Source organism: Protopterus annectens, chromosome 10.part0 (genome assembly GCF_019279795.1).
Source record: "Protopterus annectens isolate FY-2018-M chromosome 10.part0, PAN1.0, whole genome shotgun sequence".
In the NCBI taxonomy this organism is placed as follows: Eukaryota; Metazoa; Chordata; order Ceratodontiformes; family Protopteridae; genus Protopterus; species Protopterus annectens.
In genome coordinates, this window is record NC_056744.1 from 310,544,529 (window position 1) to 310,571,955 (window position 27,427).

The following is a 27,427-nucleotide window of genomic DNA, read 5'->3' on the forward strand; positions in this document are numbered from 1 at the left end:
CCACTACAGTAAGTGATCAGTTACTGCATCATTTGTTTACATGAAAAAGATGAGACTCTTTACCCCAGGCATATTCCATGACTACAATGGCCCGTGAGTTACAAGGGATGGGGAAGGTATAACCTCAGGCATTATTCCATGGCTACAACGACCCGTGAGTTACAAGGGATGGCGAAGGTATAAGAAACAACAGCAAATGCTATTCGTAAAATCAGGGACAGACAGTTGATATGGTTGGGTGTGTGTCCCTGTAGGTGGAGGATTTAGGATAAAGTCAGGGGAAACAACAGAAAACATCAGGAAGAATCTTTTTAAATATGATTTAGAGTCACTTAAAAAGTTAATAGAGCAGCAGGTCTAGCATCACAAAGCACTTTACAATCACTAAAGAGAATGAAACTTTATTCCATTATTGTCTAACTGTAAGGATTTCTGATTTGTTAGGGCAGGGACAAAAATAAAAAGGAAATAGACATTGGGGATATTCTGTCAACTCGTGGACTGGTAAAAGGTGTGTGCATGTCTGTGTGTGTGGGAAAGTGAATCGGGGGGTTCCTTTGCCAAACGTGATGCACTGGCCACTGATGATAATTACTAACGTGATGCACTGGCCACTGATGGTAATTACTACAGGAACATGTTGATTTTCGCTGCTGGTAACACTGGCAGATTCAGAGATGAGCAAATTATCTGATAATGAGGTCTTTCCTCATTGCATCAATCATGTCTCTGAATGGTAAATTACCTCGTCCTTTTAACAGCCCCATTTTACCACAGCTCTTACTGCCATAGCTGCATCCCTGGGACTGTGTGTGTATACTGCAGCAACATTATACAAAGTGGAAAATTCTCAGATTTATGAGTGGAGAGTTTCTTTTAAGACTAATATCTTGAAGCGGTATAAGTTATGACAATTCTTTTGATAAATACTATTTAAAATTCAAAACAGCTTCCCCAGTGTTTTCCATATTTGTGAGAAATCGTTATAGAAATTCAAAAAAATGAATCATCAACAAATTATCCCTGTAATGTTTCAGATTTCAGGGTTGCTTTCTTTCTTCTATTTTTTTTTTTACTTATTTAATGGAGGTAGACCAGGCCCAGCATGAACTGTCAAATAAAAAGCAAAGGAAATACAGTAAGAAAATGAGTTACCCTTACAATCCATAACATGATAATCAATCAGTCACCAGAACAAACAGAATCATGATATGATTTTAGAGATATCATCCTTGCAAATTCCAGTTTCATGACCAGTGAAGCCAAATTCAAATCTATGGAACATCTGTGACTTTTACACACTCCATACCTCTCAACTGTCCATATTTTTGGAATTTTTATGGTAAATCAGTGAGGGTGGAATTCATTAAATAATGACAGCTATTTGAGTTTCAGACTCCACCTCTTTCAGAAAAATGCATCATAACACAAGACCTTTTATTCTAGTAACTGTCTTACTTTATGAGAACAATATTTAAAATGTGACCCCCCATTATTATTTTTGGCTTTGTCCAGATATTTTTTGTGCTACGATGTTGAGAGGTATGCACAATGCTGGTGGTACAAATTGAGGTTGCCTGTGCAAGGCAGAATACATATATTTGCAGCCACATTGAGGGGGGTTCCTGTATAACCTTCCCTTCTTTAGTGTGACAGACTAAACTGGCAACTCCATTTTGAGATTTTGGTAGCTCATGTATGCACAGTCTTTGAGACATTACTGTAGAATAACTGAATAACCAATCAGAAGCAAGCAACAGCAGTTTGTGAGTTAGGTTGTCACACACCATGTACAGTTAATGACAAATATTCCATTGAAGGAAAACTCCACCTTCTCCTACAATTTAACTCAACTCTTAGGTTGTTTTTCTCCCTACAATATGATTCCAGTACTATGTAGGTACCTGAAACCTGCTTGTAGTTTATAAAACTTTCATTTCCTCACTTTTGTATCAAAGGAAGGGAACACACTTTTTTAAGCTTAACTTCTCACATAAGTTGCAGATGAATTTGTTTACACCTGCATGACACACCACAGACAGAGAGATTTGTAGTCAGGAGCTCAGGCTGCTGTAAACAAGACAGAGAGGTGTGAAACTGTTTTCCGTTGTCTTTATTATAGAGAGGAAGAGAACTTACTCTGATTCACAGCTGCTTCCAATGTGGCCATGCGTTTCATAGTAAAACAGAACAATTAGATCAGTCAGGGGTTCAAAGGCAGTTGTCACCTCTGTTGACAAATTCACATAAGCAGCATTGCAGTACTGAAATGCTACTCTTTAAACTTTAAATGTTTGTTGTTTATACTACTTTACATTTTAAGGTGACTTGAGCATAGTATCAAAGATGTCTGTAACATTTAGAGAAGAGTCAGAAAATATTTTTTCTTGTAATTCTTGTAAGGCATCAGTACATTTACCAAACTATGTGAGTGTGTATGGGTGGGGTTATCAATTCATCTTGGACTACAAAAATATACTTTGAACAAAGACCTGCAATTTAGTGCTGTTTTGGTAGCAGTTGTATAATTCCTTAGTATACTGTAAAACAAGCCCTGAGCCACACACAAATACAAGATGACAGTGACTGACACTAATCCTGTTACATATCAATAAGATGGGAATACACCACTACTTCCTTATGTCTAGTATGACTCATATAAAGCAGACTTGAAATGGATTATGGGAAAGAGAAAGGCTTGAAGAAAAATAAGCTCATGTTGATCTGTCAATCCCCATTGACAGCCATTTTGCATGAAACATATTAAAATTCTATAAGTGTCAGAATGATTTGAGGTGCTAAAATAACTCAAAAAACAGAGCTAGAGTGAAAAAAATATATATTTGTTTTAGTTCTAAGGTGGAGTTTTTCTTTAAGACCCACAGATTCAAGCAGAAAAACTGTACACTTCCCTGTCTAATTTGAATATTGAGATGAAGTCCTGTCTATAACCCAGAACCTATAAAATCTTGGCTATGACAGATGACCCTGGTTTAAATAGCAGCTCAGGTGCTGAAGATGCCAGGATGGGGAAGGGGACACGAGTGAGCATCTAACTCTGGCCTGCCCACCTTGGACAGGAGGATCAGTGATCTGGTAGACTGCTTTAGCACATGGAGGAAATGAAATGCTGTTAACTGTATCATGAGTTTGGTTTAGCAAGCCAGGGTCTATAGCCGACATTAGTGTGTGGATGGGAGTACTTATATACAATGGGAGGGCATAGTAGGTCTATGTGATGCTACAGAGATTGAGGTCATCCACCAGGGGTAGGGTTAGGACCAAATTAAAAGTGTTATCATAGTAGGCCCTCATGATGGCATGTGCTACTGTGTCATCCACCAGGGATGGGGTTATAACCAAATCAGAAGTGCTATCATAGCACATTATGTGCGTTAGGAACACTAAGGAGGATGAATGTCTACTGTCTGGCATTGCTGAGTGTAAGGATTTGTGATTTATGAGGGCAGGGACAAAAATATAAAAAGAAAAGAAACCTGGGAGAGATGCAGTCAACTCATGGACAGCTAAGAGGTGCATGTGTGTGTGTGTGTGTGTGTGTGTGTGTGTGTGTGTGTGTGTGTGTGTGTGTGTGTGTGTGTGTGTGTACCAGGGAGTGTGGTATGTGTGTGTGTGTGTGTGTGTGTGTGTGTGTGTGTGTGTGTGTGTGTGTGTGTGCGTGCACGCACGCACCCTAGTGATTAGACAGGCACCCATGTCATCCACCTGGGGTGGGTTAGGGCAGTTAGAAGTGATGTCATTGCTAATGTGAATAGCTCCAAGCAAGGGTATAAAAATGTCTAAAGCTGCTTGAATGACAGCACCCTCTGCTACTGCTACTGCTAAGTTCTTGCCTCCATGCCAGAGAGTCCTTTATTGCAGGGGAAATAATTATTATTAATTTGATGGTGGGAGGTTCATGGTTGGCAAGTATGGAGGAAAAATGGTGTAAAAAATTGTACACAACAACATACAGTGTTTGCTATAAGCAACCATCAAGGCACATCACTGGCTCTAAATTTTCTAGACTGGTAAATTTCAGCACTCAGCACCAAAAGGGAACCTCCTTGGAAAACAGCAATTTTTTCTAAGTGGCCCCGTTACAAACACAGCTTATTTCACCCCACTGTGTCACCCTTCCTTGCTCTACACCACTGACAACAAATGCACGGTGCCGCTGTTGCAGTGAGCTGTAATCGATATTCCTCTATAATTCAATACCTCCTCCCCTTTCACTAACACCTCCTATCTTTGTACATGTGCAAGCAAACACATACACTCACACACACAAACACATGCATAAAAGTACCAAATGCTCACAGACAGAAGTGGGTGCATGCACTCATGCATGCACACACATGTGCACGCACACACACATTCACATGATTACACACATATACTCACACATACATTCATCCATCCATTCATGCATATAATAACTGTCTTTTGGCTTTTCCCGGTTAGGGGTCACCACAGTGGAACTTCCGGTCCACTAATGATTGGCAGTGGATTTTTATGGTGCTGAGTTGCCAGCCCGACACCCAACCTTCAAAGAAGGCACGCCCATTCATGCATGCACCTACCTACATGTCTTTAATGTCACTCGACTGTGGGGAGGACATGCAGACTTCACACAGAAGGCACTCCAGCCGAGAATCGAACGGGAGACCTGTTTGCTGAGAGGTGACAATGCTAACCGCTGCACCACAGCGGCCCTTCACATACACACATTCATATGCACACAAAATACAACTTGCCCAGCTCTGTAATACAGATGGATAAAGCCCTGACTACCATCCAGATGACTTGATTTCAATTAGCCCCCTTCCCAAGTGGTGGAGGTGCTGTTTAGTGAAAAGGGAGTAATGATAAGACACAGCATGCTCACCTTTCCTAAGGGGAGGATGAGAGAGAGGGCTGTTTCACGGGAATCCTTGCAGCAGAGCTCAGACAGGAATGGAGGCATCTGCCTTCAGTAAGATTGGGGTTGCATGAATCGTAATTTTCAAAGAAGTGGATGACAAGCTCTTGCGCTGCTACAAAGCATGCCCAATCCTTGGGATCTTATGGGCATGCTCATTTCATATTAGGAGATAAGGAAATGACCAGCCTGATAGCAACCTGTATGGCTATGTCAAGGCCAATCTCTGCCCCCCGAGGTTAAAGAACAGGTGGTAGTTACTGTGGTTGTGACCTTAAGGTCATCTGGAATGGAAGTCATAAAATCAGCCATAAAGGAAACAGACAAGCTACAAAAACAGCATTAAAGTACTGCAACTGCAAAGCCACATATTTCCTGAATAGTTCTTATTCCATGGCTCAACTCTTTTTGTTGGGAACAAAGAAGTGATGAAACTATATATTTTTTCCAAATCATAGAGATTGTACAATCCAGGCAGTTGACTCATTCTGACTACATAGGGCCTCCTGGAGCTCTCTGTTGTATTGTTTTGCCAGCATGGCACTTCTGTTTTTATTTTTCTGATTTAAAGAGTCTGGTGGATATTTGCTGTACAGTGTCAAGTGGGGTGGTGGTGTATTTCATGTGGGGGTGGCAGCACTTGATGAAGGGTATGGAGTTCAGTGGGGCCTAATGCAAATTCACGTCTATATTTTGATGCTGTTAAATGAACCCTGACTGGTACATTTACAATATTTTGCTCTGGATATTATACAGATACGTTTTCATTTTACATAACTATTACATTAGCTCTTCCATGACACAAGCTTATTCTGCCTGTTTTCAATTTGTAAACTTGTGGAAGTATGAGAAGCTGTCACTTAATGTGGCTCAATTTTCAAATGCTGGTCTTGTGTGAGGGTTGGCAGTTTCAGTCTACTTGAAGAAGACCACAACCACTTCTGCCACTGTCATTAAGAACATTCAGCTTCATTAAATGTGTCAGCTACTTGTAGAACTCTGGGTGTCTTACTGCTGAGGAAAGACTGAAAGTGATTCTTGCCACCTTGCTATACACAAGGAGGGTGGGTTTGATGTCACGTCCTACAATAGTCGGTTATACATCTTGAGGAGGAGGAGGACACGCCCTTCGTTCAGAAGGAAGACACTGTGACTTTTGCTGTCTTTGCTGGCAAGCTGTACGAGGCATAGTAAATGGCACAGCCATTGCCTTCTTATTAATAGTAACCACAAAAGAATGCCAGAATTAAACATTTAATTTTTGGACATGTTCTGTGAGCAACATGGAAGAACCGACATGCTAAGGATCCTTTAGTAGTCAAATTAATACTGAAGTGGTCAAACCTGTTTCTATAACATACAGCATGTTCAGGGCTTGCAAATGTAATGTAATATGTGCACTTATCTGATTATTACTGTAACAGAATAAGCTGGGCATGGGGAGGGGTCAATTCTTTGTTGCAGTATAACACTGTGCTTGCTGTTGTCAGCTGTCATCCAGTTTACAGAATTGCTAAGATATTTAACTTAGTTACTTTCCGGAAAAATAAGATTGTCCATTGTGGATCATTTTAAGGCAAGGGAAAAATCAATACATGAAAAATATCTATCTAATCGTTCTGTCTATCTGCCTATTAGTACTTCACAGATGTGAATGTTCCAGATTGATATTTTTAGTAAGGATGATTTTTTTGTGTGGAGGCTTGCATGACGTCCCCTTGTTGACATAGGTTTTTGTTATGGTGTCTGTATTTTTCCCATATCCCAAAGACATACTGGCAGGTAAGCTGTCAAAGTTAAATGGCCCTAATGTGTCTGCTCTTTCCCTGTCCCTTATGGGTCTCGTTCTTGCATTGCACCCAGTCATTGCTGGGACAGGCTTAAGTCAGCTGCAACCCTAATATGGTAAGATTTATTGTGCGTGTGTGCATGTGTAAGAGAGAGAGAGAGAGACAGTGTGAAGATGTGTGTGCACAGACAGCTTAAAACAGCCTGCTTAGTCAGCTATTTTGGCAGATAGGCGAAAACTCAACTACTAGCATAAATACCACATGAACACAGGGGGAATATGCCAGCAACACAGAAGTCAGAACTGAACCCATAACCATGTAGATGTGAGGTAAAAAATTTAACCATGAACTAGTGTACCACCCAACTGTCAACTCAGGGAAGGGCCCCACTGATGTGACAGGTGAAGGACACTGTGAGTTACCTGCTGCAGTTCACATAGTAATAACATGTAAGGTGGGGGTGTAGCCACAGTACTGTCATATCAAGTGCGAGCATGTACCACAAGGTTTTATACGGTGAGGGTGTAGCCACAGCATTGTCATATCAGGTGTGGGCATGTACCACAAGGTTCTATAAGGTGAGAGTGTAGTCACACCATTGTCATATCAGGTGTGGGTATGTACCACAAGGTTCTATAAGGTGAGTGTGTAGCCACAACATTATCATATCAGGTGTGGGCATGTACCACAAGGTTCTATAAGGTGAGTGTGTAGCCACAACATTATCATATCAGGTGTGGGCATGTACCACAAGGTTCTATAAGGTAAGTGTGTAGCCACAACATTGTCATATCAGGTGTGGGCATGTACCACAAGGTTCTATAAGGTGAGGGTGTAGCCACAGCATTGTCATATCAGGTGTGGACATGTACCACAAGGTTCTAAAAGATGAGGGTGTAGTCACACCATTGTCATATCAGGTGTGGGTATGTACCACAAGGTTCTGTAAGGTGAGGGTGTAGCCACAGCATTGTCATATCAGGTATGGACATGTACCACAAGGCTCTATTTACAGTATTTAGCTACAGTGGCACAGCAACAAGGTGAGGGGTTACTTGCCTCCTTGTACCAGCTGTGGGGGCTACATTACATGAGTCAGGTGATGTTTTACAATATCAATGTTATCAGCTATAAAGAACCAGACTCGTTGGAGGTACTTTGTTTCCTCATGGCCAGTAGACAGCAGGATGTGTTGTGTGTCTCCTGCTTGAATGCACAGTACACTCATTCAGAGATTACTGCATTGTTACAAGTGGGTAAGGCTGTGAGCAGTATTGTTTGTATTAGGCAGCTTTATCGACGCTGGAAGCAACTGTCGTCTGCCTTAGAAGGATGCTCTGATGATTCATTACTCATATAAGAACGTGTTGTGGTGGGGGTCACTTAATTTACTCTTATAAGAATGTGTTGTGGTGGGGGTCACTTAATTTACTCTTATAAGAATGTGTTGTGATGGGGGGGTCATTTAATTAATTTTTATAAAAATGTGTTGTGGTGGGGGTCACTTAATTTACTCTTATAAGAACGTGTTGTGCTGGGGGTCATTTAATTAACTCTTAAAGAATGTGTTGTGGTGGGAATTATTTAATTTATTCCTATAAGAACGAGTTGTTCTGGGGGTCATTTAATTAACCCTTAAAGAACGTGTTGTGGTGGGAGTCACTTAATTTACTCTTATAAGAATGTGTTGTGATGGGGGTCATTTAACTGTTAAAGAACATCTTCTGGTGAAGGTCACTTAATTTGCTCTTATAGGAACATGTTGTGGTGGGGAGGTCACTTAATTTACTCTTATAAGAATGTGTTGTGCTGGGGTCACTTAATTGTAATTTATAAGAATGTGTTGTGGTGGGGATCATTTAATTGTAATTTATAAGAACGTGTTGTAGTGGGGGTCATTTAATTGTAATTTGTGCTGTCTGTGGTAGCAAATTGTTTTATTAATTTGGTAACAGTAATTAGTTAAAAAAAATTCACCCAGAAAGACTGAAGGGAATCAACCCCTGAGCTACCAGATGAAGCTCATCTGCAGCTCAGAGACTTAATCCTGTGTGCTAAACATTCTGTTTACCAGACACTTAGGTGATGTACTCTTAAGTAGATTTGAACAAATCACTGTTTTTGTGTGTAAAAGAGAATGAATGCTGCTTCCCTTAATGGCCAGCTACTCTGACACAGACACAGCACCTCAATTTCCTGTCCGATGGTTTTATTTATTTAGTTGGGGTAATATTGTACAGTTATATATTAGATATATAGATAGCATCCGTGACACTGTTTGCCACTGCTGAGTGCATATGGCAATTAGTGTCACAATTCACTCCTTTGTTAGAAGTAAGGAAAGTGGCAAGTGGTTTTGTTTCAGTAGTTATTGAGTTATTGCAATCATACAATAGTCAGAGTCATGTAAAGAGCTATACACTGAATATTATATTTTAGAGCATCAAACAGACTAAACCCACTCACATTAGCCCCAACACTGGGCATTTATCAAAACCGACCTGTGAAAGCACGTTCTCCTGGTTCTCAGATTCATCCTCCAATAACAAGGGGTCCAAATGGTTCTTGTCAGATTCATCCTCCAATAACAAGGGGTCCAACTGGTTCTTCAGCTGCTGGTATCCCTGTGGTTGGTCTCCTCTTGTCCTCCCTGTGGACTCTTGTGCCTGACTGTAACTGAAGATACCTAACCAGCAGCTAAAGTAACAGAATGCAAGCAGATGTATTCCGGACAGTGCCATTGGGGACCACAAAGGCAAGCACGTAAAGGTGACGTCAAGTGCTCAAAGATAATCAGAGAAACAACAGTAGGTATAAACTCCCAGATGACAGATGTTAAACTGCGTTGAAAGTTTTGCTATTCCAAAGCACACAAAGCCATCTACCACTAACGGCAGGGCACACTAAAGTTCCTGGTTAATAGAAAACAGGTCCTCAGCTGCTGATGCAATGTTGCAGTCAGGTGTATAAAAAGTAGTTTCCCCTCGAAAGACACAAGACATCAAAATTCCAGGTGTGAAAGATGGCAAATTCTACTCCGTAAAAGCAGCAGAAGTGGGATCAAGTGCACAAGGGGTAATATACGCCCCTCTTAAAAAAAAGCTTCAGAACTCCGGGAGATGGTATCAAACCATGAACTACAGCACCAAAACAAGTTACAGCCAACTGCAAAAAGGGAATCCTGAAGGAAGACACGGCAGTCAGTGGTGACCTGTAAGGAATAAGAGCTGGTTTTCCTTTTCTGTGACTCTCTGCATCTTCAGTATGATCTTACAGATAAAGCTGTTTCCATCTGTTACTTTATGCAAAGTATCAGACTAACAGTGAAGTGCACTAAAGTGCTAATGTCCTCTTTGTTCAGGTGTCACAGCTGTCAGGTTCCTGCTGCTCTCTCAGTTTCTCTGTACCTTGCTGCTTGCCACTGCTGTACGAGCCTGCCTGACCCCCACTGAATTCCAGATTCACTATGAATGGGAGCTGAAAGCACCCGTAAGGAAGAGGAGGTGAGCTTGGTGAGTCTTAAACTTCCAAGGCAATGGGACTTTGGTTCAGGAGTGCCCTCTGGTGGTAATTAGCAGGACTTCTCTCATTAACAGGTTCAGTTACACAGCATGAGGCATTCAGACAGAAGCACAATGTGGATTTAATAACATGCCCCTCAGTGGGAACTTTATTTAGTATTTAAACTTCAGTACATAAAAACTACTGAAAGAGCAATGCACAGTGAGCCATGCACGATATACCCACTTCAGGCTGAAAACTAAATAGAAACATGTTATAGCAGGAATCCTGGAGAAACTCTTAAGAAACATTATCAAATTGCTCCCTGAAAGGCAGATGTTACTTTTGAAATACAGTTCACTGTTTCTGATTAAAAGGGAAGTAATATATTGTAGTTTGCTTCAGAAAGGCACAGAAGTGTAATGTTCACCTTTCTCTATGTATCTATCTGTCTAATGTTGCTAAGGTTTTCGTCAGCCAGTATGCAAATAAAGGACACATAAGTGATGTGAAGAAAATATCTTTTCCAACAAGCCATCCTAATTAGTTACTTAGTGCTGATTTACAGAAACATTACTTTACTCATTAAGTAATTACAGGACTGTTTTCCTACAAAAAGTATACCGAACTGAAAGCTGGTTTGCAGGTGTGCTGTAGGGAAACAAATATGAAGATATAACATCACTGAATACATTTCAGCAGGTAAGAAACAGAAAATAACAAGCTGTGCACAGCAGTACAACACAAACGTGTAAAACAAAGATGTGCAACAGAACTGAATCTTAGGTTAATAAGTACTTATTCGTGACTACAAGAAATTTCTAAAAGTAGTTGAAAGACAATAATTGTATGTTAACAGTCTAATATTACAATAGACATGGGTTATTCAGGTAAAAAATGTACAACCAGTATTGATGTAGGCACTGAGTTAATAATGAAAACAGATTCAGTGGAAGTTTACTGCTTTCATTTTACTTTATTTTCCATCATTTGTAGTGGACAGTATGACAACAGGAACTGTTATAAGCTGACACAATGTAATAAACATTATTTTTTTTCTTTTTTACAGCTACTACAGTGACAGAAACTGAATTACTGAATTATTGCTTTCAACAAAGCCAATTTACCAATTACTAATATCTATTTATCTATACATACATATTATAATATATATGTGTATAGATGTAGATCAATACACACACACACACACACACACACACACACACACACACACACACACACACACACACACACACATATCCAGCTAATATAATGATTTAGGGTGATTTTAAATTTACTGCATACTGTAATAGACACATGTAAATGTAACAGCAGCCACTGAGGAAAGCAGACTATGCATAAACCTGTTAATAAGCTGGTTTATTTACAACTTTACCTGACCCTGTACAGACAGGTTTTGAACTCTCAGCCTTGTAACAGTGCATAGCAGGAGGAGTCATTCAGCACATTCACAGCTACCTCTTGTGAGCGTGACGTGTCAGGATGAGCACTGTGGTTTGCTCTAACAATTGTCATTTCATGAAGCTTCTGTTGCTTCATACTCTGTTACAATTCTGACTTTTGACAATAAACCTTTTTCGTTACTCACACTACTGTACAAGAATTCTTGGTACCTCACTACAATCTAGTGGTCTAAGATTATCGCATGCAGATCAGAACTGCCACAAACATCATCACTGATAATGTAATTATGTGACTTGGTATGTCTTCATGCTTGCAGACCTCCATGCTAGGTGAACTCAAATTTCTTCACTCTCACACTTGCAGACCTCCATGCTAGGTGAAGCCGATGCTCTTAATTCTCATGCTTGCAGACCTCCATGCTAGGTGGTCGATGCTCTTCATTGTCATGCTTGCAGACCTCCATGCTAGGTGAAACCGATGCTCTTCACTCTCATGCTTGCAGACCTCCATGGTAGGTGAAGTTGATGCTCTTCACTCTCATGCATGCAGACTTCCATGCTAGGTGAACTCAGTGTTCTTCACTCTCATGCTTGCAGACTTCCATGCTAGGTGAAGTCGATGCTCTTCACTCTCATGCTTGCAGACCTCCATGGTAGGTGAACTTGATGTTCTTCACTCTCATGCTTGCAGACCTCCATGCTAGGTGAAGTCGATGCTCTTCATTTTCATGCTTGCAGACCTCCATTTTAGGTAAAGTCGATACCCTTCACTCTCATACTTGAAGACCTCCATGTTAGGTGAAGTCTATACTCTTCATTCACATGCTTGCAGACCTCCATGCTAGGTGAAGTTGATGCTCTTCACTCTCATGCATGCAGACCACCATGGTAGGTGAAGTTGATGCTCTTCACTCTCATGCTTGCAGACCTCCATGCTATGTGAACTCAATGTTCTTCACTCTCATGCTTGCAGACCTCCATGCTAGGTGAAGTTGATGCTCTTCACTCTCATGCTTGCAGACCTCCATGGTAGGTGAAGTTGATGCTCTTCACTCTCATGCATGCAGACTTCCATGCTAGGTGAACTCAGTGTTCTTCACTCTCATGCTTGCAGACCTCCATGCTAGGTGAAACCAATGCTCTTCACTCTCATGCTTGCAGACCTCCATGGTAGGTGAACTTGATGTTCTTCACTCTCATGCTTGCAGACCTCCATGCTAGGTGAAGTCGATGCTCTTCATTCTCATGCTTGCAGACCTCCATTTTAGGTAAAGTCGATACCCTTCACTCTCATACTTGAAGACCTCCATGTTAGGTAAAGTCTATACTCTTCATTCACATGCTTGCAGACCTCCATGCTAGGTGAACTTGATGTTCTTCACTCTCATACTTGCAGACCTTAATACTAGGTGAATCGATGCTCTTCATTCTCATGCTTGCAGACCTCCATTTTAGGTAAAGTCTATACCCTTCACTCTCATGCTTGCAGACCTCCATGCTAGGTGAAGTTGATACTCTTCACTCTCATGCTTGCAGTCCTCCATGCTAGGTGAAGTTGATGCTCTTCACTCTCATGCTTGCAGACTTCCATGATAGGTGAACTCAATTTTCTTCACTCTCATGCTTGCAGACCTGCATGTTAGGTAAAGTCGATACTCTTCATTCTCATGCTTGCAGACCTCCATGCTAGGTGAAGTCAGTGCTCTTCACTCTCGTACTTGCAGAACTCAATACTAGGTGAAATCAATGCTCTTCCTTCTCATGCTGGCAGACCTCCATGCTAGGTGAACTTGACGTTCTTCACTCTCATGCTTGCAGACTTCCATGCTAGGTGAAGTCGATGCTCTTCATTCTCATGCTTACAGACCTCCATGTCAGATAAAGTCAATACTCTTCATTCTCGTGCTTGAAGACCTCCATGTTAGGTGAACTCAATATTCTTTACTCTCAAGCTTGTAGACCTCCATGCTACGTGAAGTCAGTGCTCTTCACTCTCATACTTGCAGACCTCAATACTAGGTGAATCGATGCTCTTCATTCTCATACTTGCAGACCTTCATTTTAGGTAAAGTCTATACCCTTCACTCTCATGCTTGCAGACCTCCATGCTAGGTGAAGTTGATATTCTTCACTCTCATGCTTGCAGTCCTCCATGCTAGGTGAAGTCGATGCTCTTCACTCTCATGCTTGCAGACCTCCATGCTAGGTGAACTCAATTTTCTTCACTCTCATGCTTGCAGACCTGCATGTTAGGTAAAGTCGATACTCTTCATTCTCATGCTTGCAGACCTCCATGCTAGGTGATGTCAGTGCTCTTCACTCTCGTACTTGCAGAACTCAATACTAGGTGAAATCAATGCTCTTCATTCTCATGCTTGCAGACGTAAATGCTAGGTGAGGTCGATGCTCTTCTTTCTCATGCTGGCAGACCTCCATGCTAGGTGAACTTGATGTTCTTCACTCTCATGCTTGCAGACTTCCATGCTAGGTGAAGTCGATGCTCTTCATTCTCATGCTTACAGACCTCCATGTCAGATAAAGTCGATACTCTTCATTCTCGTGCTTGAAGACCTCCATGCTAGGTGAACTTGATTTTCTTCACTCTCATGCTTGCAGACCTCCATGTTAGGTGAACCCAATATTCTTTACTCTCATGCTTGTAGACCTCCATGCTACGTGAAGTCGATGCTCTTCACTCTCATGCTTGCAGGCCTCCATGCGAGGTGAAGTTGATGCTCTTCATTCTCATGCTTGCAGACCTCCATGCTATGTGAAGTCGATGCTCTTCACTCTCATGCTTGCAGGCCTCCATGCTAGGTGAAGTTGATGCTCTTCATTCTCATGCTTGCAGACCTCCATGCTAGGTGAGCTTGATGTTCTTCACTCTCATGCTTGCAAGACCTCCATGCGAGGTGAAGTCGATGCTCTTCACTCTCATACTTGCAGACCTCCATGTTAGCTAAAGTTGATACTCATCATTCTCATGCTTGCAGACCAGCATGCTAGGTAAAGTCAGTGCTCTTCACTCTTGTACATGCAGACCTCAATACTAGGTGAAATCAATGCTCTTCATTCTCATGCTTGCAGACCTCCATGCTATGTGAAGTTGATGCTCTTCATCCTCATGCTTGCAGACCTCCATGCTAGGTGAAGTCAATACTCTTTACCCTCATGCTTGAAGACCACCATGCTAGGTGAAATCAATGTTCTTCACTCTCATGTTTGCAGACCTCCATTTTAGGTAAAGTCGATACCCTTCATTCTAATGCTTGCAGACCTCCATGCTAGGTGAACTTGATGTTCTTCACTCTCATGCTTGCAGACCTCCATGCTAGGTGAACTTGATGTTCTTCACTCTCATGCTTGCAGACTTCCATGCTATGTGAAGTTGATGCTCTTCACTCTCATGCTTGCAGACCTCCATGCTAGGTGAAGTCGATGCTCTTCATTCTCATGCTTGCAGACCTCCATGCTAGGTGAAGACGATGCTCTTCATTCTCATGCTTGCAGACCTCCATGCTAGGTGAACTTGATGTTCTTCACTTTCATGCTTGCAGACCTCCATGCTAGGTAAAGTCAGTGCTCTTCACTCTCATACTTGCAGACCTCAATACTAGGTAAAATCGATGCTCTTCATTCTCATGCTTGCAGACCTCCATGCTATGTGAAGTTGATGCTCTTCATCCTCATGCTTGCAGACCTCCATGCTAGGTGAAGTCAATACTCTTCACTTTCATGCTTGCAGACCTCCATGCAAGGTGAAGTCGATGTTCTTCATTCTCATGCTTGCAGACCTCCATGCTAGGTGAAGTCGATACTCTTCACTCTCAAGCTTGCAGACCTCCATGCAAGGTGAAGTCAATGCTCTTCATTCTCATGCTTGGAGACCTCCATGCTAGGTGAACTCGAATGTTCTTCACTCTCATACTTGCAGGCCTCCATGCTAGATGAAATCGATGCTCTTCATTCTCCTGCTTGCAGACCTCCATGCTAGGTGAAGCCAAGGTTCTTCACTTTCATGCTTGCAGACCTCCATTTTAGGTAAAGTTGATACCCTTCATTCTCATGCTTGCAGACCTCCATGCTATGTGAAGTCAATACTCTTCACTCTCAGGCTTGCAGACCTCCATGCTAGGTGGTTGATGCTCTTCATTCGCATGCTTGCAGGCCTCCATGCTAGATGAAGTTGATGCTCTTCACTCTCATGCTTGCAGACCTCCATTTTAGGTAAAGTTGATACCCGTCATTCTCATGCTTGCAAACCTCCATGCTAGGTGAACTTGATATTCTTCACTCTCATGCTTGCCGACCTCCATGCTAGGTGAAGTCGATGCTCTTCATTCTAATGCTTGCAGACCTCCATGCTAGGTGCAGTCGATGTTCTTCATTCTCATGCTTGCAGACATCGATGCTAGGTGAAGATGCTCTTCATTCTCATGCTTGCAGACCTCCATGCTAGGTGATGTTGATGCTCTTTGCTCTCATGCTTGCAGACCTCCATGTTAGGTAAAGTCGAAACACTTCATTCTCATGCTTGCAGACCTCCATGCTAGGTGAAGTCAATGCACTTAATTGTCATGCTTGCAGACCTCCGTGCTAGGTGAACTTGATGTTCTTCAGTCTCATGCTTGCAGACCTCCATGCTAGGTGAAATTGATGCTCTACATTCTCATGCTTGCAGACCTCCATGTTAGGTGAAGTTAATGCTCTTCATTCTCATGCTTGCAGACCTGCATGCTAGGTGAAGTCAGTGCTCTTCATTCTCATGCTTGCAGACCTCCATGTTAGGTAAAGTCGAAACACTTCATTCTCATGCTTGCAGACCTCCATGCTAGGTGAAGTCAATGCACTTCATTGTCATGCTTGCAGACCTCTGTGCTAGGTGAACTTGATGTTCTTCAGTCTCATGCTTGCAGACCTCCATGCTAGGTGAAATTGATGCTCTTCATTCTCATGCTTGCAGACGTCTAAGTTAGGTGAAGTTAATGCTCTTCATTCTCATGCTTGCAGACATGCATGCTAGGTGAAGTCAGTGCTCTTCATTCTCATGCTTGCAGACCTCCATGCTATGTGAAGTTGATGCTCTTCATCCTCATGCTTGCAGACCTCCATGCTAGGCAAAGTCAATACTCTTCACTCTCATGCTTAAAGACCTCCATGCTAGGTGAAATTAATGTTCTTCACTCTCATGCTTGCAGACATCCATTTTAGGTAAAGTCGATACCCTTCATTCTAATGCTTGCAGACCTCCATGCTAGGTGAACTTGATGTTCTTCACTGTCATGCTTGCAGACCTCCATGTTAGATGAAGTCAATGCTCTTCATTCTAATGCTTGCAGACCTCCATGCTAGGTGAAGTCGATGCTCTTCATTCTCATGCTTGCAGACCTCCATGATAGGTGAAGTCAATTCTCTTCGATCTCATGCCTGCTGACCTCCATGTTAGGTAAAGTTGAAACTCTTCATTCTCATGCTTGCAGAACTCCATGTTAGGTAAAGTCTATACTCTTCATTCTCATGCTTGCAGACATCCATGATAGGTGAACTTTATGTTCTTCACTCTCATGCTTACAGACCTCCATGCTAGGTGAAGTCAGTGCTCATCACTCTCATACTTGCAGACCTCAGTACTAGGTGAAATCGATGCTCTTCATTCTCATGCTTGCAGACTTACATTTTAGGTAAAGTCAATACCCTTCACTCTCATGCTTGCAGGCCTCCATGCTAGATGAAGTCGATACTCTTCACTCTCATGCTTGCAGACCTCCATGTTAGGTGAAGTTGATGCTCTTCATTCTCATGCTTGCAGACCTCCATGCTAGGTGAATTCAATGCTCTTTACTGTCATGTTTGCAGGTCTCCATGCTAGGTGAAGTCGATACTCTTCACTCTCATGCTTGCAGACCACCATGTTAGCTGAAGTCGATACTCTTCATTCTCATGCTTGCAGACCTCCATGTTAGGTAAAGTCGATATTTTTCATTCTCTTGCTTGCAGACCTCCATGCTAGGTGAACTTCATGTTCATCACTCTCATGCTTGCAGACATCCATGCTCGGTGAAGTCAATGCTCCTTATTCTCATGCTTGCAGACCTCCATGCTAGGTGAAGTCAATGTTCTTCATTGTCATGCTTGCAGACCTCCATGCTGGTGAACCTGATGTTCTTCAGTCTCATGCTTGCAGACCTCCATTTTAGGTAAAGTCGATACTCTTCATTCTCATGCTTGCAGACCTCCATGATAGGTGAACTTGATGTTCTTCACTCTCATGCTTACAGACCTCCATGCTCGGTGAAGTCAGTGCTCTTCACTCTCATACTTGCAGAACTCAATACTAGGTGAAATTGATGCTCTCCATTCTCATGCTTGCAGACCTCCATGCTAGGTGAAGTCGATACTCTTCACTCTCATGCATGCAGACCTCCATGTTAGCTGAACTAAATGTTCTTTACTCTCATGCTTACACACCTCCATGTTAGCTGAACTCAATTTTATTCACTCTCATGCTTGCAGACTTCCATGCTAGGTGAAGTCAATGCTCTTCATTCTCATGCTTGCAGACCTCAAAGCTATATAAAGTTGATGCTCTTTATCCTCATGATTGCAGACCTCCATCCTAGGTGAATTCGATACTCTTCACTCTTATGCTTGAAGACCTCCATGCTAGGTGAAATCAATGTTCTTCACTCTCAAGCTTGCCGACCTCCATTTTAGGTAAAGTTGATACCCTTCTTTCTAATGCTTGCAGACCTCCATGCTAGGTGAACTTGATGTTCTTCATTCTCATGCTTGCAGACCTCCATGCTAAGTGAAGTCGATACTCTTCATTCTAATGCTTGCAGACCTCCGTGCTAGGTGAAGTCGATGCTCTTCATTCTCATGCTTGCAGACGTCCATGCTAGGTGAAGTCAATGCTCTTCACTCTCATGCTTGTAGACTTCCATGTTAGGTAAAGTTGAAATTCTTCATTCTCATGCTTGCAGACCTCCATGTTAGGTAAAGTCTACACTTTTCATTCTCATGCTTACAGACCTCCATTCTAGGTGAAGTCATTGCTCTTCACTCATACTTGTAGACCTCAATACTAGGTGAAATCAATGCTCTTCATTCTCATGCTTGCAGACCTCCATTTTAGGTAAAGTCGATACCCTTCAGTTCCATGCTTGCAGGTCGCCCTGCTAGGTGAAGTCGATACTCTTCACTCTCATGCTTGCAGACCTCCATGTTAGGTAAAGTCGATATTTTTCATTCTCATGCTTGTAGACCTCCATGATACGTGAAGTCAATGCTCTTCATTTTCATGATTCCAGACCTGCATGATAGGTGAAATCAGTGCTCTTCACCCTCATGCTTGCAGACCTCCATTCTAGGTGAAATCGATGCTCTTCATTCTCATGCTTGCAGAACACCATGCTAGGTGAACTTGATGTTCTTCATTCTCATGCTTGCAGACTTCCATGCTAGGTGAAGTCGATACTCTTCACTCTCATGCTTGCAGACCTCCATGCTAGGTGAAGTCAATGCTCTTCATTCTCATGCTTGCAGACTTCCATGCTAGGTGAAGTCAATGCACTTCACTCTCATGCTTGCAGACCTCCATGCTAGGTGCAGTCGATGCTCTTCATTCTCATGCTTAGAGACCTCCATGCTAGGTGAAGTCAATGCACTTCACTCTCATGCTTGCAGACCTCCATGTTAGGTGAACTCAATATTCTTTACTCTCATACTTGCAGAACTCCATGTTAGGCGAAGTCGATGCTCTTCATTCTCATGCTTGCAGACCTCCATACTAGATGAAGTTGATGCTCTTCACTCTCATGCTTGCAGACCTCTGTGCTAGGTGAGGTCAATGCTCTTCTTTATCATGCTTGCAGACCTCCATGCCAGGTGAAGCTGATGCTCTTCATTCTCATGCTTGCAGACCTCCATGCTAGGTGAAGTCACTGCTCTTCATTCTCATGCTTGCAGACCTCCATGCTAGGTGAACTCAATTTTCTTCACTCTCATGCTTGCAGACCTCCATGCTAGGTGAAGTTGAGGCTCTTCACTCTCATGCTTGCAGACCTCCATGTTAGGTAAAGTTGATGCTCTTCATTCTTATGCTTGCAGACATCCATGCTAGGTGAACTTGATGTTCTTCACTCTCATGCTTACAAGACCTCCATGATAGGTGAAGTCGATGCTCTTCACTCTCCTGCTTGCAGACCTCCATGTTAGGTAAAGTTTATATTCTTCATTCTCATGCTTGCAGACCTGCATGCTAGGTAAAGTCAGTGCTCTTCACTCTCGTACATGCAGACCTTAATATTGGTGAAATCAATGCTCTTCATTCTCATGCTTGCAGACCTCCATGCTATGTGAAGTTGATGCTCATCATCCTCATGCTTGCAGACCTCCATGCTAGGTGAAGTTGATATTCTTCACTTTTATGCTTGCAGACCTCCATGCAAGGTGAAGTTGATGTTCTTCATTCTCATGCTTGCAGACCTCCATGCTAGGTGAAGTCGATACTCTTTGCTCACATGCTTGCAGACCTCCATGCTAGGGGAAGCCGAGGGTCTTCACTCTTATGCTTGCAGATCTCCATTTTCAGTAAAGTCGATACCCTTCATTCTCATGCTTGCAGACCTCCATGCTAGGTGAACTTGATGTTCTTCACTCTCATGCTTGCAGACCTCCATGCTAGGTGAAGTTGATGCTCTTCATTCTACTGCTTCCAGACCTCCATGCTAGGTGAAGTCAGTGGTCTTCACTCTTGCAGACCTCAATACTAGGTGAAATCAATGCTCTTCATTCTCATGCTTGCAGACCTGCATGCTAGGTGAAGTCAGTGCTCTTCCCACTCATACTTGCAGACCTCAATACTAGGTGAAATCAATGCTCTTCATTCTCATGCTTGCAGATCTGCATGCTAGGTGAAGTCAGTACTCTTCACTCTCATACTTGCAGTCCTCAATACTAGGTGAAATCAATGCTCTTCATTCTCATGCCTGCAGACCTGCATGCTAGGTGAAGCTGATGCTCTTCTTTCTCATGTTTGCAGACCTCCATGCTAGGTGAACTCAATTTTTTTCACTTTCATGCTTGCAGACCTCTATGCTAGGTGAAGTTGATGCTCTTCACTCTCATGCTTGCAGACCTCCATGTTAGTTAAAGTCAATACTCTTCATTCTCATGCTTGCAGACCACCATGCAAGGTGAAGTCGATGCTCCTCACTCTCATGCTTGCAGACCTCCATGCTAGGTGAAGTTGATGCTTTTCATTCTCATGCTTGCATACCTCCATGCTAGGTGAAGTTGATACTCTTCACTCTCATGCTTGCAGACCTCCATGTTAGGTAAAGTTGATGCTCTTCATTCTCATGCTTGCAGACCTCCATGCTAGGTGAACTTGATGTTCTTGACTCTCATGCTTGCAAGACCTCCATGCTAGAAGTCAATGCTCTTCACTCTCATGCTTGCAGACCTCCACGTTAGGTAAAGTTGATACTCTTTATTCTCATGCTTGCAGACCTGCATGCTAGCTGAAGTCAGTGCTCTTCACGATCGTACATGCAGACCTCCATGCTAGATGAAGTCGATGCTCTTCATTCTCCTGCGTGCAGATCTCCATGCTAGGTGAAGCCGAGGTTCTTCACTCTCATGCTTGCAGACCTCCATGTTAGGTGAAGTTAATGCTCTTCATACTCATGCTTGCAGACCTCCATGCTAGGTGAAGTCGATGCTCTTCACTCTCATGCTTGCAGACCTCCATGCTAGGTGAAGTCGATGCTCTTCACTCTCATGCTTGCAGACCTCCATGCCAGGTAAAGTTGATGCTCTTCATTCTCATGCTTGCAGACCTACATGCTAGGTGAACTTGATGTTCTTCATTCTCATGCTTGCAGACCTCCATGTTAGTTAATGCTTATAGTCTTCATTCTCATGCTTGCAGACCTCCATGCTAGGTGAACTCAATGTTATTCAATCTCATACTTGCAGATCTCCATGCTAGATGAAGTCGATGATCTTCATTCTCCTGCTTGCAAACCTCCCTGCTAGGTGAAGCCGATGTTCTTCACTCTCATGCTTGCAGACTTCCATTTCAGGTAAAGTCAATACCCTTCACTCTCATGCTTGCAGACTTCCATTTTAGGTAAAGTCAATACCCTTCATTCTCATGCTTGCAAACCTCCATGCTAGGTGAAGTTGATGCTCTTCATTCTCATGCTTGCAGACCTCCATGCTAGGTGAAGTCAGTGGTCTTCACTCTCGTACTTGCAGACCTCAATACTAGATGAAATCAATGCTCTTCATTCTCATGCTTGCAGACCTGCATGCTAGGTTAAGCCAGTGCTCTTCCCACTCATACTTGCAGACCTCAATACTAGGTGAAATCAATGCTCTTCATTCTCATGCTTGCAGATCTGCATGCTAGGTGAAGTCAGTACTCTTCACTCTCGTACTTGCAGACCGCAATACTAGGTAAAATCGATGCTCTTCATTCTCATACTTGCAGACCTCCATGCTATGTGAAGTTGATGCTCTTCATCCTCATGCTTGCAGATCTCCATGCTAGGTGAAGTCGATGCTCTTCATTCTCGTGCTTGCAGACCTCCATTTTAGGTAAAGTCGATACCCGTCATTCTCATGCTTGCAAACCTCCATGCTAGGTGAAGTCGATACTCTTCACTCTCATGCTTGCAAATCTGCATGTTAGGTGAAATCGATGCTCTTCAGTCTCATGCTTGCAGACCTCCATGCTAGGTGAACTTAATGTTCTTCACCCACATGCTTGCAAGACCTCCATGCTAGGTGAAGTCGATGCTCTTCACTCTCATGCTTGCAGACCTCCATGGTAGGTGAAGTCAATGTTCTTCACTCTCATGCTTGCAGACCTCCATGCTAGGTGAAGTCAGTGCTCTTCATTCTCATGCTTGCAGACCTCCATGTTAGGTGAAGTCGATGCTGTTCACTCTCATGCTTGCAGACCTCCATGCTAGGTGAAGCTGATGCTCTTCATTCTAATGTTTGCAGACCTCCATGCTAGGTAAACTCACTTTTTTTCACTTTCATGCTTGCAGACCTCCATGCTAGGTGAAGTTGATGCTCTTCACTCTCATGCTTGCAGACCTCCATGTTAGTTAAAGTTGATACTCTTCATTCTCATGCTTGCAGACCACCATGCAAGGTGAAGTCGATGCTCTTCACTCTCATGCTTGCAGACCTCCATGCTAGGTGAAGTCGATGCTTTTCATTCTCATGCTTGCATACCTCCATGCTAGGTGAAGTTGATACTCTTCACTCTCATGCTTGCAGACCTCCATGTTAGGTAAAGTCGATGCTCTTCATTCTCATGCCTGCAGACCTCCATGCTAGGTGAACTTGATGTTCTTCACTCTCATGCATGCAAGACCTCCATGCTAGGAGAAGTCGATGCTCTTCACTTTCATGCTTGCAGACCTCCATGTTAGGTAAAGTTGATACTCTTTATTCTCATGCTTGCAGACCTGCATGCTAGGTGAAGTCAGTGCTCTTCACTCTCGTACATGCAGACCTCAATACTAGGTGAAATCAATGCCCTTCATCCTCATGCTTGCTGACCTCCATGCTAGTTGAAGTCGATACTCTTCACTCTCATGCTTGTAGACCTCCATGCAAGGTGAAGTCAATGCTCTTCATTCTCATACTTGAAAACCTCCATGCTATGTGAACTCAATGTTCTTCACTCTCATGCTTGCAGACCTCCATGCTAGATGAAGTCGATGCTCTTCATTCTCCTGCTTGCAGATCTCCACGCCAGGTGAAGCCGAGGTTCTTCACTCTCATGCTTGCAGACCTCCATACTAGGTGAAGTTAATGCTCTTCATTCTCATGCTTGCAGACCTCCATGCTAGGTGAAGTCGATGCTCTTCACTCTCATGCTTGCAGACCTCCATGCTAGGTGAAGTCGATGCTCTTCATTCTCATGCTTGCAGACCTCCATGCTAGGTGAAGCCGATGTTCTTCACTCTTATGCTTGCAGACTTCCATGTTAGGTAAAGTCAATACCCTTCATTCTCATGCTTGCAGACCTCCATGATAGTTAATGTTTATAGTCTTCATTCTCATGCTTGCAGACCCCATGCTAGGTGAACTCAATGTTATTCAATCTCATGCTTGCAGACCTCCATGCTAGATGAAGTCGATGATCTTCATTCTCCTGCTTGCAGACCTCCATGCTAGGTGAAGCCGATGTTCTTCACTCTTATGCTTGCAGACTTCCATGTTAGGTAAAGTCAATACCCTTCATTCTCATGCTTGCAAATCTCCATGCTAGGTGAACTCAATGTTCTTCACTCTCATGCTTGCAGACCTCCATGCTAGATGAAGTCGATGCTCTTCATTCTCCTGCTTGCAGATCTCCATGCTAGGTGAAGCCGAGGTTCTTCACTCTCATGCTTGCAGACCTCCATGCTAGGTGAAGTTAATGCTCTTCATTCTCATGCTTGCAGACCTCCATGCTAGGTGAAGTTGATGCTCTTCACTCTCATGCTTGCAGACCTCCATGCCAGGTAAAGTTGATACTCTTCATTCTCATGCTTGCAGACCTCCATGCTAGGTGAACTTCATGTTCTTCACTCTCATGCTTGCAGACCTCCATGTTAGTTAGTGTTTATAGTCTTCATTCTCATGCTTGCAGACCTCCATGCTAGGTGAACTCAATGTTATTCAATCTCATGCTTGCAGACCTCCATACTAAATGAAGTCGATGATCTTCATTCTCCTGCTTGCAGACCTCCATGCTAGGTGAAGCCGATGTTCTTCACTCTCATGCTTGCAGACCTCCATGTTAGGTAAAGTCAATACCCTTCATTCTCTTGCTTGCAGACCTCCATGCTAGGTGAACTCGATGTTCTTCACTGTCATGCTTGCAAACCTCCATGATAGGTGAAGTCAAGGTCTTCACTCTCATACTTGCAGACCTCAATACTAGGTGAAATCAATGCTCTTCATTCTCATGCTTGCAGACCTGCATGCTAGGTGAAGTCAGTCCTCAATACTAGGTGAAATCAATGCTCTTCATTCTCATGCTTGCAGACCTGCATGCTAGGTGAAGTCAGTGCTCTTCACTCTTGTACTTGCAGACCTCCATGCTAGGTGAAATTGATGCTCTTCATTCTCATGCTTCCTGACCTCTTTGCTATGTGAAGTTGATGCTCTTCATCCTCGTGCTCGCAGACCTCCATGCTAGGTGAAATCGATACTCCTCACTCTCATGCTTGAAGAACTCCATGGTAGGTGAAGTCGATGGTCTTCACTCTCATGCTTGCAGATCACCATGCTAGGTGAGCTCAATTTTCTTCACTCTCATCCTTGCAAACCTCCATGCTAGGTGAAGTCGATGCTCTTCATACTCATGCTGGCAGACCTCCATGCTAGGTGAACTTGATGTTCGTCATTCTCATGCTTGCAGACATCCATGCTAGGTGAAGTCGATGCTCTTCCTTTTCATGCTTGCAGACCTCCATTCTAGGTGAAGCCAATGCTCTTCATTCTCATGCTTGCAGACCTCCATGCTAGGTGAACTCAATGTTCTTCACTCTCATGCTTGCAGACCTCCATGCTAGATAAAGTCGATGCTCTTCATTCTCTTGCTTGCAGACCTCCCTGCTAGGTAATGTTGATACTCTTCATTCTCATGCTTGCAGACCTCCATGCTAGGTGAACTCAATGCTCTTCAGTCTCATGCTTGCTGACCTCTATGCTAGGTGAACTTGATGTTTGTCATTCTCATGCTTGCAGACATCCATGCTAGGTGAAGTCGATGCTCTTCCTTCTCATGCTTGCAGGCCTCCATTCTAGGTGAAGCCGATGCTCTTCATTCTCATGCTTGCAGACCTCCATACTAGATGAAGTCAATGCTCTTCATTCTCATGCTTGCAGACCTGCATGCTAGGTGAAGTCAGTGCTCTTCACTGACATGCATGCAGACCTCCATTTTAGGTGAACTCAATGTTCTTTACTCTCCTACTTGCAGACCTTCATTTTAGGTGAAGTCGATGCTTTTCATTCTCATGCTTGCAGACCTCAATGCTAGGTGGGCACAATTTTGTTCACTCTCATGCTTGCAGACCTCCATGCTAGGTGTAATCAATGCTCTTCATTCCCATGCTTGCATACCTCCATGGCAGGGGAAGTTGATGCTCTTCACTCTCATGCTTGCAGACCTCCATACTTGATGATGTCGATGCTCTTCATTCTCATGCTTGCAGACCTCCATGTTGGGTGAACTCAATGTTCTTTACTCTCCTGCTTGCAGGCCTTCATTTTAGGTGAAGTCGATGCTCTTTCTTCTCATGCTTGCAGACCTCAATGCTAGGTGGACACAATTTTCTTCACTCTCATGCTTGCAGACCTCCATGCTAGGTGAACTCGATGTTCTTCACTGTCATGCTTGCAAACCTCCATGCTAGGTGAAGTCAAGGTCTTCACTCTCATACTTGCAGACCTCAATACTAGGTGAAATCAATGCTCTTCATTCTCATGCTTGCAGACCTGCATGCTAGGTGAAGTCAGTGCTCTTCCCGCTCATACTTGCAGACCTCAATATTAGGTGAAATCAATGCTCTTCATTCTCATGCTTGCAGATCTGCATGCTAGGTGAAGTCAGTACTCTTCACTCTCATACTTGCAGTCCTCAATACTAGGTGAAATCAATGCTCTTCATTCTCATGCTTGCAGACCTGCATGCTAGGTGAAGTCAGTGCTCTTCACTCTTGTACTTGCAGACCTCCATGCTAGGTGAAATTGATGCTCTTCATTCTCATGCTTACTGACTTCTTTGCTATGTGAAGTTGATGCTCTTCATCCTCATGCTCGCAGACTTCCATGCTAGGTGAAATCGATACTCCTCACTCTAATGCTTGAAGAACTCCATGGTAGGTGAAGTTGATGGTCTTCACTCTCATGCTTGCAGATCACCATGCTAAGTGAGCTCAATTATCTTCACTCTCATCCTTGCAAACCTCCATGCTAGGTGAAGTCGATGCTCTTCATACTCATGCTGGCAGACTTGCATGCTAGGTGAAGTCAGTGCTCTTCACTGACATGCATGCAGACCTCCATGTTAGGTGAACTCAATGTTCTTTACTCTCCTACTTGCAGACCTTCATTTTAGGTGAAGTCGATGCTTTTCATTCTCATGCTTGCAGACCTCAATGCTAGGTGGACACAATTTTGTTCACTCTCATGCTTGCAGACCTCCATGCTAGGTGAAGTCGATGCTCTTCATTCTCATGCTTGCAGACCTCCATGCTAGGTGAAGTCAATACTCTTCACTCTCCTGCCTGCAGACCTCCATACTAGATGAAATTTATGCTCTTCATTCTCATGCTTGCAGACCTCCATACTAGATGAAGTTGATGCTCTTCACTCTCATGCTTGCAGACCTCCATGTTAGGTAAACTCAGTGTTCTTTACTCTCCTGCTTGCAGAACTCCATTTTAAGTGAAGTCGATACTCTTCATTCTCATGCTTGCAGACCTCCATGCTAGGTGAAGTCAATGCTCTTCATTCTCATGCTTGCAGACCTCCATGCTAGGTGAAGTCAATACTCTTCGCTCTCATGCTTGCAAATCTCCATGCTAGGTGAACTCAATTTTATTCACTCTCATGCCTGCAGACCTCCATGCTAGGTGAAGTTGATACTCTTCACTCTCATGCTTGCAAACCTCCATGTTAGTTAAAGTCGATACTGTTCATTCTCATGCTTGCAGACCACCATGCTAGGTGAAGTCAATGCTCTTCACTCTCATGCTTGCAGACCTCCA

General features: G+C 43.1%; 1 protein-coding gene across 1 annotated transcript in view; it reads right to left on the reverse strand.

The window, feature by feature from the left end:
- The window catches only part of OLFML2B (olfactomedin like 2B), a 455,925-nt gene extending 445,759 nt beyond the window's left edge, over window positions 1-10,166 (reverse strand). The window contains exon 1 of the mRNA XM_044085181.1: window positions 9,213-10,166. Coding sequence (XP_043941116.1) covers window positions 9,213-9,452 — 240 coding nt within the window. The 5' untranslated portion in view covers window positions 9,453-10,166. The remainder of the gene's footprint in view (window positions 1-9,212) is intronic.
- Window positions 10,167-27,427: the final 17,261 nt, after the last annotated feature.